Source organism: Crocodylus porosus, unplaced genomic scaffold (assembly GCF_001723895.1).
Source record: "Crocodylus porosus isolate Cpor-Errol unplaced genomic scaffold, CroPor_comp1, whole genome shotgun sequence".
Classification (NCBI taxonomy): domain Eukaryota; kingdom Metazoa; phylum Chordata; order Crocodylia; family Crocodylidae; genus Crocodylus; species Crocodylus porosus.
In genome coordinates, this window is record NW_017728906.1 from 47,468,211 (window position 1) to 47,480,584 (window position 12,374).

The 12,374-nt window shown below is 44.1% G+C and overlaps 1 protein-coding gene across 1 annotated transcript in view; it reads left to right on the forward strand.

Annotated features, from left to right (window-relative positions):
* Window positions 1–8,388: 8,388 nt before the first annotated feature.
* Window positions 8,389–12,374, forward strand: part of RPL8 (ribosomal protein L8) — a 4,899-nt gene continuing 913 nt past the window's right edge. Inside the window, exons 1-4 of the mRNA XM_019529091.1 lie at window positions 8,389–8,411; window positions 8,651–8,794; window positions 9,704–9,845; window positions 11,557–11,775. Of these exons, the coding sequence (XP_019384636.1) occupies window positions 8,657–8,794; window positions 9,704–9,845; window positions 11,557–11,775 (499 nt within the window). The 5' untranslated portion in view covers window positions 8,389–8,411; window positions 8,651–8,656. The remainder of the gene's footprint in view (window positions 8,412–8,650; window positions 8,795–9,703; window positions 9,846–11,556; window positions 11,776–12,374) is intronic.

The following is a 12,374-nucleotide window of genomic DNA, read 5'->3' on the forward strand; positions in this document are numbered from 1 at the left end:
TTTGTGAAATTATCTAACTCACATCAGAATGTTCTTTCTCTCTTGTGAAATCACAGAGGAGCCCTGGAGGTTTTTTGTGTAACTGTGTTTATCTTATGCAGTTTATAGAACAAGAAAATACTTTATGTTCTAATCTCTATGTGTTTTCCAAGCGCTGATTTTAATTCTATGATTTATTGCTCTTCCTAGGCCTACAATCAAGCAGTGATTTTATGATTCTTTTAGCTAGAACTGGTCAGATTTTTATTCAAAACTTGTAAATATTTTCATTTTGGTGCTATTTTATAGAAAGAGCAAAAATTGATGGGGGGGTCAATTATTATTTTTCCTTCTCTTCCCCTTGCCCCTTCTTCTTCTCTCATCCCTCCTTTATCCTGTTTTCAATTTCACCTCTGAAAAATGAGGAAAAAATACAATCTGGAAAAAAAATTTAAAAGATCTTCAGTTGAAAATGGACAAATTCAAAAGATTTGGCAAAATCATTAAAAAATCTCGAAAAATAGTTCCCATTTGCCAACTGGCTCTGCTTGTCTTGTAATAAAACGTATAATTCCAATGAATCCCTACCTTTTAAAAAATGTGCATCTACCATATAGAGAGCATTATAGAGCCTATAGTGACCTCCAAATAAACCTCTTTTTCTCCGCTTACTACTTTACAATGCTTATAAAGTGCCCAATGATGATTTGAAGCCCTAAAACATTTTGTTTTTACTTTACAAATATTAGGAATATGCATTTTGTTCACACACCTTTTGCTGCAGAATTTGTTAATAGAACAAAACAGTGAAGTAAGAATTTCTTGGCCTACAGCTGGAAGTAGTACGGGAATAAAAATCTTTGACAAGCATAGCTTCCCCCTGTGTCTATCTAACAAAATCAAACAAAACTCAAAGTGTTTTGCACAGTCTGAGTAAAAATCCCCTCCCCTCTCAAGTGCTCAGATTTCAGTCTCTTGTGAGGTCTCTAGTTTTCCAGCTGTCTATAGATGGCAAAAAACAGCAAAAACAAGATAGGTGAGACCTAATGTTTTTAGGGGGAAACAAGGAGAAAAGGAAGTCTTTTATTTTAAAAAAGACCCATTATCTAAAGGCTTTGTGATAAGAAAACCAAAAAGAGCTGCACACAACATGTTTCTTTTTACAGGTCACCCTTTTCGAGACTAAGGTAGATTCCTTTCCCACTGCCCTTGGTTTTCTCTCAAACTGCATGTGCAAGCCACAACTAACCTCCGGGGATGCTGTCATCAAACAAATGCTGTCATTAAAGTGCTGTTATGAGGCCCAGTAGGAAATGCAGAAGGGAAAAACAAAGCAAGTAAAAACAACAAATTCAGAGAAAGAACTGAGCACCATTAAACTTGGGATGTTCACGTAGATCATGAAGGTCACTGTGCAATTATGAATTTATTAAAGCTTCTGTAACAAATAGTCTGCATTGTTTTGTTTTGTTTGAAAGTATGCATTGCTCTGCATATCTCTTTCAGCTCCTCCTACTTTTCTTTCCTCTTCTTGCTATGTTTCTCCATGGCTCTAAGTCTCTCTTATCAACCAACTCCCCTGAGCCACTCTAGGCCTTTCTCTCATTCTCTTTCAAATCTCTCAACAGCTCTAATATGGTCTTAGCTCTATGTCTCAACAACTTCAGAGAAAATTACCTTAGGAAACTTTTTTCAGTTAGCTACTCACTGAAAGATTTGTAATTAATAATTTCTTACAATGCTGCCTCCTCTCTTTTCTCAGTCAACTGCCTTATTGCCTGTTAAACATAGCTAAAATGTTATCCAGACCTTTTGTTAGGTATTTTTTAAACCATTTGTTTTCCTAGCACTAGCATTTCCTAGCATTTTCAAAATTTCATCATTACTGTTTCCTCCTGCTGAGAATATGCTGTGGAGTGTTTGGGGGTTGTGTTTTAATCAACATCTGAAGTAAAACCTTTCAGGAAAGCAGGATGCTCAGCCAAAACCTGAGTGAGGAGGTTTCAGCACATTCCCTTACAAGGTCCAGTCCCCACTAGCCCTCACACAAGGACTTTGCTGCATGCACGTAATCGGACTACTTACATATGTGCAGTTTCCTATGTGCTTACATGTCTGCAGGATCAGATATTGGATGCATCTTTTTCCAGGGACAGTTATTAAGAAAAGGAGATTCTTTCTTACTAGGACAAAGCAAGTCTCTACCAAAGAAGAATCCCAAGACCAGCAGAGTTTCACATGAAGCTTGAGGCTGCTGCAGGTGACACTGGAGGAAAATTCTTGTTTTTCTATGTAGGAGGGGACTGGCCGATATAAACTGCCGTTCACCAGTAACTGTACTAATAGAACTGGAGTAAACCCTGGTTTGGCCCTAAATCATCCAAAACTCTAATGATCATACAATACCCATAGTTGAAAGGCAGTAAATGGATCTAAATACACTCTTTATCAAAGAGCTGACTTTGCATTATGGCCTCTAGAGGTCACCAGAGCCTTGCAAATGAGAAAGGAGTAAGCAGATAGGAATAATCTGTACAAAATTCTTTGTTTCCACATCTCTGCTGGAGCTCTGTCTGAGGAACCTGCCCTTCAATTGATCTTGGCCTGATTCCATTATAATGTACATAAAATGCCCACAAACCCATAAGTCCTGGGAAGCCTCAACAATCTAGAAATCAGACTCCCTTTTCTATAAAAAGGTTAAGTCATGGGAAAGCCAGCAGTTTGTGGGCTGCATGCTAACTAAAGTCTGGCAGGCTGCATGTGGCCCAGGACTCCAGCTGGACAGACTGCCTCAGTGGAACAGCGTGATAGGAAATGGGAAGGTTCGTGAACAAATCTTCACAGACCAGCAGTCAGTAACCGTTCTGGGACAGTAAGCTAGAATGACCCAGGTCGGATGAAAATGGGCTAACACTGGGACCTAGCCCCTTCTGCCACTTCTCCCTGATGCCAAATGCTGCTGAAGCCTTCCAAGTCTGCTAGCTAGATCCAGTCAACCCGCATGACATAGGTTGCTGACCCCTGACACAGACAGCTCCCCTTCCTTTTATGGGCTCAGGGTTGATCTGGCCTTCTGACATTTTCTCGCTATTTGGCAGTGCCTTGAGAGTTCTTCTGGTCACAGTGCAGCAAAAGGACACTATAGGGAATGACTATACATGCACTTTAATGTGCATTAGCGTATTTTAATGCACATTAAAGCATTACAAAAAACTGCTCTTTAGCTAATGTGCATTAAAATAGGCTAATGCACCTTTTCCTAGTACCTCCATTGGGAGGTACAAGATTTAACGTGCGTTACCTAAAGTGCATTCATGAAATAACATGCAGACATGCCCTATGAGAAGTCATTTCAATTGCTCTATTAAATGTTGTTAAGTTATGCACCTTTTGGATGGTTGTTGTCCTTTCTGTGGTGACTGGAGATTATTTGCATACCTCAGATCTGGCCTGTGATGGTCTGTGCCTCGTGTCCTGCTAAATATCTCCTTTGAGATTTTTATAAGAAATTACCAGGAACAGTTGCTTACCATTTGACAGACTTCCCTTTCCAGATGTAATCTGAGAAAAACCCTTTGCCTCATCACTGTACCTGCTGGCAATCCCCCAGAAATATTTGACTGTCAAACAAAAGTAGTATCCATTACCTGGAACAAATAGAATACTTTAGCCTTTTGTTAGTTCCTGTGCAATTAACCTTTAGCAAATTAGCCTATTACAGTTGTAAAAGGATTCAATAATATAGCATAGGCCCAGAAATGTGTACTCTTTGGAACAAGTGCATAGAGTTTGTATCAGTGACTTAGGATTCAAATCTTCTGGAACCATTCCAAAATCAATGATGAATCTTTGTCCCTTCAGCTTTATAATGGCAAGTTTGACTTATGATACAGGAGGAAGGTTTGCCAAAGTCCTAGGACCAAGTGGTGTGCTAACAAGCCCTCAGCTTCAATTATATCCATTTGTTGAAAGCTGGTGAAAAATATTTCTTCAAATGTGTTTGGTCCCACCAGTATCTGAAGACAATTTAGCAAAGGTGTCAAACATGCTTAACTTGAAGCAAATGATTAATTCCAACCTTGTTCAATAAAGCTAAGCCCAAAGTCAGCAGCTTAGGTATGTGACCAGGTATCCAGGGCACATGGCAATTTCCAGTGGCCACTACAGTAACAATTGGGATTATGTGGCTGCTACTAGCAGGCAGGGTTTTTTTGCTCCTGTCCCCAAGTCAGTATCCAAGTAGTTACTCTGTTCACCCTGCCTTAGTTATGCTACTGTCTGAAGTCAATGCTCTGTTGAATCCGGCACAAGAATAACCCCATGGTACCCTTTTCTGCCTGAGGGTTAGTCATTGTTTAGGGTCCTGCAGGTTATTTTCATGAGGAGGAGAAATAGATGATGAAGCTGAAGCAGCTGTGTTTATTTACAAAATGTGTGTACTAATGGTGCCTGTAGGTGTGCCAGGAGGCTGCTCTGATGTGCTGTAATTACAGCATGTTGAAGCAGACTCAGTTAACGTGTGTACTGATGGTGCCTGTAGGTGTGCCAGGAGGCTGCTCTGATGTGCTGTAATTACAGCATGTTGAAGCAGACTCAGTTAATTGAGTCTGCTGGAGTATGCTAATTAGTGTACTCCAGCAGCCTCTGTGTCTCGTGTATCAGCGTCCCTGCATGTCAAACGCGCTTTAGTTAAAGTGCCCCCGCTACCTTTTTGAAGCACACGGACGCTGATAGATGAGACACTGTGGGTACTTTATTTAGAACAGCTCCCCACCCCACAACCCCCATTGGATAATGTGTAAAAATGCCGTAAGTCCTGATTCCTCTGAACATATAAGGAGACAAAGCTAGTTCCTTCACTCTCAGCTGCAAGTGCTTCCCAGCAAACACTGGGCACAAAAGTTCTAATATGTCACGAGGTATCTTCGACTTATATTCTCTGTGAGGCACCTTGTTCTGCATTTGCAGTGCACCTAGCACAATGCTGTCCTGGTCCATGACTAGAGCTCTCAGGTACTACTCTACCACAAATGATGATTGATTACATTAACTGATGACACAATTCCTGTTATCCTTATTCTGCTGATTAGTAGTTCCCTACCTTCATTTGCCAAAATAGGAATGATCAATTAAATTTGCTTGTAAGACCTGGAAATGATCTTAGTATCAGGATTTTCTACCGTTTTCATAGCAATTTAATACATTTTTGTGGTGGGGAAACTATGAAGTGGAAGGGTTAAGTATAAAAGAAATTCTGGAAGTTTCCATTTAGCTTCATTCAAAGAAAGGAGGAAAACTCTTGATGACAAACAATTGCACATGTGAGCACAGGCCCACTGTGTTCATTCTAATTTTCAAGTGACCCAAACTAAATGTAACAATTGACTAGCTGTGCCAAAAGAAAAGTTGCAATAGTACCGGTGACCCCGTAAGGAGGGAGCAGGACCTTTTTCATATGAAAGCCTGGAGTGTAACACAAGTTTAGACACTGTTCACTTCCCCCTTTCACAGGGCAGCAGCAGCTGGTTATAGACCCTGAGAGGATTATCTCCAGTGTGCAATCTCTCTCAGTTATGTCCTAATTAATATAGATTAAAATCTGGCACAGGCAGCTAAAAATGATTGATGAAGGCTCTTCATGCTGATCAAAATTCACTTGCCAGCCCAAAGTCTGAAACTGTTAACTGTTAAAGTAGATGATGTAGAAGTCTAAAAGAATCAGGCTCGGGGAAATCACTAAATGCAAATAGTGCTGTCTATCAAGCTAATTAACTGAAGTTTCTACATGGCACCTTATTTTAGGCAAAATTCTGCTAACTAAGGGAAACTGGTTTTATACAAGGTCTCCAGGTTGCAGTGGATATTAACCTCCAGGTATTTAAAATGGTAGTAGGAAAGGGAAGAGAAGAAAAAGGGAGAGAAAATTACCATTATTTCCCAAACCAAAGCTTTAAAGATTTTGAAAATGCACCAGTCCCTTGGAATAGTGACAGCTAGTGGTTCAGAAGCTACTTGTGGGACTGGAAGGACCTTACTCAGGCTGGGCTAACGACATTCCCAGAGAACACTCTGTTTACGCTGATCATAAGAACCACATCAGGGCTGTGTTTGCAGCAGCTGTTCTTATACAAAGAAACTGCAAGAACACTTGTGCGAACCACGCATGGATAAGCTATTAGGTATTTGAAAGGGCACAGGTTTGTTTACACACATATTTGCATCAGTCTATTCAAGTGAGCACAACCCCAATTTAAATTTCACCTTTCAGTCTGCCTGAACTCAGTGATGCTCAGTCCTGTGTGTCTTAGGTCGCTGGTGGAGTTGATCCCTCATGGTTGAGAATAATCACTCCCATGGGTCAAATAATCAATGTTACCCCAAGGGCCACAAACAGACACAGGTCACGGTAAATCATACCAAAGACAGTCCAGTCCAAAAGAAAAAAAATGAGAGTATGTAACAGCTTGCGTTGCATTAATTAGTTGCACAGGTTGCACTGTTCATGACGGCAGGAAAATCCTGCCCAAGGCACGCTGGGGTGAAACACCTTTGAAAATATTTTTAAAAGCTGCAGAAAAAACAGATGTGGCTCAGATACTGTGGCCCGCTCACTACCCTTGATCTGAGCCTTCAAGAGGCCGAGAAGTGATTAAGCTTGGTCCTAACCAATTTGACTCAACTAAAATATGCCTAGATTAATCCAGTGTAGGAGCATTCACATCACTTTGTGCTCTGGGTTAACTCAGAGGTTCTCAACCTCGTTGGACTCAAGGACCCCTTGGAAAACGCTAACTCTAAGCTTTTACCTAGTTTTCTTTGAGCATGGAAAAAGACAGGAGCTTCTTTTGCAAAGACTTCCAATAGCCCACGGTGCCTCAGGTTGGTTTGGATGCTCTGGTTTTGGATTCATCACTTCCGGGTTTATTGTGTGTATCTGCGCTGCTAACCGTGTCGCATGGCACTGTTAACAGACTCTTGAGACCCTCGGCTGAGAATCGCTGGGTTTACCCCCAACTGGGATAAGGTGGACATAAAGTTGCAACTGCTATAGCAAGAAAGGTGAGTTCAACATCATGCCCACACATTGCCCATGCAGTCTTCAGGAGCTTGGCATGCTATATTCCTGTGGCAGCCCGGGCAGAAGGACAGTCATTTGGAAGAGGTCTGCTTGCCAGGTCCAGAGATTTATATGTTTTTTAATCCTCAGACATCAACATGAAGTTTGTTTTCCAGTCCTTCTTATAAAATGCCTTATTTCCATATTTCCTGCTTGAATTGTGATGACTTTCTCCACAGTTGGTGTGTCTCACGAAGTCCCTAAAACAACATTTTACATAAAAATTTCAGCTGTCGTTAAAATAGAAAAATGTTTCTGGCTGTCATAGTTGGTAGAGATGTGCTTGAAAATGTGCACCTCCAAGGCTTAAAGCCCAGGATGTTGCAAGGATACCAGTGTTTATTCTCATCATGCTGCTAAAAAACCCCAGAGGAGCGGGACCAGTGACTGGCTCTCCTGGCCTCTCTCATGTTCCCTTTTGCTGTTTTGTGTTGATTTCAAGGGTAATTTAGTTTGGAGATGAGGAGGAACTTACTGACTCAGAGGGTAAGCTTAAGCATTGGAACAGGCCACCTGCGGAACTCCACCCCTGGAAATTTCCAGGAGCAGGTGGCATAGACACTTGGGTGGGATGCTTTGGTCTGGGATAACTCTGCCCTGAGAAGCCAGGGTGCTGGACTACATCAGTGGTCCTCAATCTTTTTTGTACCAGCACCCATTTGTAAACATCAAACGGCCAGTCCTGACGCAGCGCCCCCTGCTCCGACCCACTGCCCCCCAGTGTGTGTGGGGCAGGAAGAGCCCAACAGCCCCATGCAGGCTGGAACTCCACCAGCCTGCAAAGGAAAAGCCAGTTTCCCACGTTTTTCTCCTTTAAAGAGGAATCAATTTTTAAAGCTTGCATGCCACCCTTTTATATATTCTTGCCACCCACTTTTGGGTCACCACCCAGGGATTGAGAAACGCTGGACTAAATGATAGTCCCTCCCAGACCTAGTGTCCTATCACCCTATGATTCCCTTTACAAATTGCAAGTAGAACCTAACTTCCCTTTTCTGAGGATGCCATGAGGCCTGAACAAAGCCAAGCCGGCGGAGCCCGAGCAAGAGCCGAGGCCGCCGCCGCCCCAGCAGCGGCCAGACCAGAGCACGAACACGTGGGCAACGCTTCTCCCACAACACCCCTCCTCCCGGGCCCATTCCTTCCAGCGGGAGTAGGAGGCGAGGCATGTGACGTTACTAAACATCTCCTCCCCCGCTCCCTCAGCTAGTGGCGTGACGTCAGCGCGCAGGGGCACGCTCCCTGCTCCCGGAAGGACTTCTCGCTGCTGTGACCTGCCGTTTCCTTCTTTCCGAGCGAAGCCCCGAGCGAGGTAGGAGCTGGCTTGGCTGCGGCCTGCACGCCCATCCGCTGCCATCGGCGCTGCGACGGGCTTCCGCCGCCGCCCACTGCCGTCCCGGGGCCAGGCCAGGCCCTTCTCCTGCAGTGGTCTTGGCCTGGCCTGGGGTGGCCGGGAGGAAGCGGCTGCGGAGGGTCTGCTTGGGCCTGGGTCAGGGGTGGGGGTACCCCGTGGGGGCCGGGGTCTGACATGCGCCACCCCCTCCTCCGCAGAGCACCATGGGCCGCGTCATCCGCGGGCAGCGCAAAGGCGCCGGGTCCGTGTTCCGCGCCCACGTGAAGCACCGCAAGGGTCCGGCCAAGCTGCGGGCCGTAGACTTCGCCGAACGCCACGGCTACATCAAGGGCATCGTCAAGGTAAGGGGGACAGGGGGTGCTTGCAAAGTGTGGAAGCTCGCAAAGAAGCTGTTTCCAACTACTGGTGTAATAAGAGATCGCCTCTATGCGAAGCATCTTGCCTGGCTGAGAAGAGAGTGCAGTGCTGAGGTGCAGGTGGAGCTCCAGCTGGTTCCCACATTGTGGGGGAGGCTGGTAAAGATGGGGATGTGCTGCCATTTCCAGTGTCAGTGGTCAGTGTCAGGCTGCTGAGTGAATGGGAAGTAAAGCTGAAAGCCATTCTGTGCTGGATGTGTTGGAGATGATCCATGATGGAGCTTTAAGAACGACAGGGCAGCGTGAGACCTCTGAGGGGGAGGGAGTGCAAGTTGTAAATGGTGGGGAGGAGGGGCATGAAAAAGGTGTTTATGAGAGAGTTCAAAGCTTAGAGGTTCTGAATCATGAAATAAATGAGTACAGAACAGTGACAGGCAGGTCTGTGAGAAACAGCCAATGCGCATTTGAAAACATCACTTGAAAAAAGCTACTGTTTGTGCTGATCTGGTAATTGCTTAACACTGTTATGCCTTGGCTAGAGCTTGGATGTAAGGGTCTTAATAAGTTAGAGACTTCCAGTTGGGAATGAATGCAAGTGAAGAGCTTGGGTGGGAGGTCTGGAGGGATTAAGCACTGAAAGGGATTAGCATGCAGCAGCAAGTTTCACTGAAATCCAATAACTTTGTTCACCTAGGCTTTCAATGTACAGAGTTATCATCAACATAAACTGCTGCATGTAGCGGGTCTGTGGAAATGCGCTGAGCGATGGCTGTTACCAGCTGGCATAATGGAAATCTTTGTACTACTCTAAAGAACCTTACAGGCTTTTAAATCTGCTGCAGTCTCACCAGCATAGTTTATGACTGTTTTCAAGTTTAACTAATATCCCAACAGGACATCATCCATGATCCTGGCAGAGGTGCTCCCCTTGCCAAGATAGTGTTCCGCGATCCATACAGGTTCAAGAAAAGGACGGAACTGTTCATCGCAGCTGAGGGTATCCATACAGGTCAATTTGTTTACTGTGGCAAGAAAGGTGAGTTAACCTGACACTTGTACACAGCTCATCCAGTATTCAGAAATTTGGTGCACTATGCATATAGTGTAGTCTGATCTGTACTTATTCATCATGCTAGCTTTTGAAAAGGGGTGGGGGGGAGGGCTCATAGATCAATCACAGTTAATTTGATTTAAATAAAATTGATTGAAATCACTGGGCAGGAAGCCTTGGTTTTATTTTTGTTTTGGTAGGGAAAGGAGAAAAAAAAAGCATTCTTGTTTTGATATCTTTTTATTCATTTAATTTCTTGAGACTTTGCACTTTTGGAGGGAGGTAAGAGCTTAACTGTGTACACAAGCTTGTAGAGAGACAGGAGGGCTGATGGGTAGGTAATCAGGTCTGTTATCTCCATATACTGCTGTTAACAAGGATGTTTATCTCTGGAGATGCCTTTCTTCAGGCATACAGAGTTTGTCATTTGTGCCAGAAAGCTTGCAAAGAACAATTTTTTCAACTATGTAGTTGGCCTAATAAAAAATTGTCTGCCTATGATCTCTGGAAATGCAATCCACAGTTTGAGAACTGAAACTAAGCATCACAGAGATGTGGCTTCTGACTGCTCAGGCCCTTGATGAAGGAAGCAGTTACTGCCTTTATTCCCATGCACCTTGCCCACAGCTCCCCATGCAGCCTATGCTGCCATCCTGGACAGGTGGGGTGGGGCCGGGTGCATTTGAAGCCCTGAAGCAGGCTGCTGCCACCTTGGCACCACTGGGCCTCATGCAGCCAAGCTCCCATAGCTGCTAGGGAGAATCTGCTTTTGCAAAGGTACCTGGTGGAGCAGTGTCCCCCCCCTCCCCCCTGCACAATGCCTTATGTCATGTGCTCAGGCTTCTGCTACATGCTGAGCATAACTGCCCTGCAACCACTCTCCAGCACCCGTTCCAGCTGCTTGCCAGGATCTGTAGTCTGATGTGGGCTTGGGCTGGTGGTGAAGTGCAGGGACTGGCCTGCACTTGCCAGGCACTTCAGGCACACAGCCATAATTATTGGCTACAACAACCAAGAAAAAGCTGGTAACATTTCTCCTCTTAGTAGTGCTGATCTGATAGCCAAACGATATATTGGTATACCCCTAATACATATATAGCACTAAAATCCATTCAGTTTTGGTAAACAAAGCCTGGAATAGTAAAGGTTTTCTCCTTCACCAGAAAAGCTAGGGTTCTAACACAGGGGTTCCCAACCCCTGGGCTGCAGCCTGGTGCCAGGCCCCAAAGGGTTGGCTGCTGATCTGGAAGTGACTGGCATACTGCAAACCAGTAGCTAACCCTTTTTATATACCAAGTATAAAAAGCATTGGCTGGCTGCCTGCCCGCAGTATGCTGGTCACTACCAGTTTCTGATTTGCTAGTCCTCAGTATAAAAAGTTTAGGAAACTGCTCTAACACTTCAAGGTTAGAACTAGATAATAGGATTCTATAGATTCCCTTGCATTTGAACAGCCTTCAAGTACCCATGCTGCTGAAAGCAGGGATTCTGTTCATTCCAAACAGCGTTCTGATGACAAATACTGTATAAATGCTTGTAGTGATAACTTGCCATAGTGCAAAGGCTCTGTTTTAAAATCCTGATTCTAGTGTGTGGCTTGCCTGTGGATGGCTAGGAAAGGTTGCATTCACTTGGTATAGAAAGTCCACTGCAGTAAATGTTTCTAGAGAACTGAAATGACTGTGTTTTCTTTCAGCTCAGCTTAACATTGGCAATGTCCTGCCTGTTGGCACCATGCCAGAAGGCACCATTGTTTGCTGCCTTGAAGAGAAACCTGGTGATCGTGGTAAGCTGGCCCGTGCTTCTGGAAACTATGCCACAGTTATCTCTCACAATCCTGAAACCAAGAAAACCAGAGTGAAGCTGCCTTCAGGTTCCAAGAAGGTGATCTCTTCTGCAAACAGAGCTGTTGTGGGTAGGTAGCAAGTGACAGCTGTGTATCCATAGTCTTAAAATTACTATAGCCAAACTAGAGAGCTGTGAGAGCAGGTTCCCTGCTAACATCTCTAACTTTAGTTGTGGGGTGTGTTGTAGACAATATTTTAGATGTCCCTTATTGAAAACTGTGTGTACTTTATCCACATAAGTCCTTGCTTGTGCACAAAATTAATGTGTGGTAGGAATTGATTGACTTCTGCATTTTTTAAAGCTTCTGAAGCAGGAGGAGCATATAAGTACTCCTTCCCTGGAATAAGGGAAGCAAGGTCCAAGTCTCAGAGAATTGCTAATTGTTTTTGAAGAGCTTGAAGGAAGGAGTCATGAGTTGAAAAGGCATTTAGGGCAGCGTTGCTGAAAAGAAGAACTCTTCTACTTTGGCCAACTTTTAATGCATATGGAGTCCTTGTTGGTACATAATATAAGATGCTAAGGAGTTCAGGTTTACAGATCAGGTCTTGTCCAGGTTTTCAGATGCAGTGGTGAGCTCTTGTGCACCTATAAATCATTTAAAGCAAATAGCCTGGCTTTAAGCAATGTGTGAGTTTATTCAAGTTTTAAAAAGAAAAATTATGATAG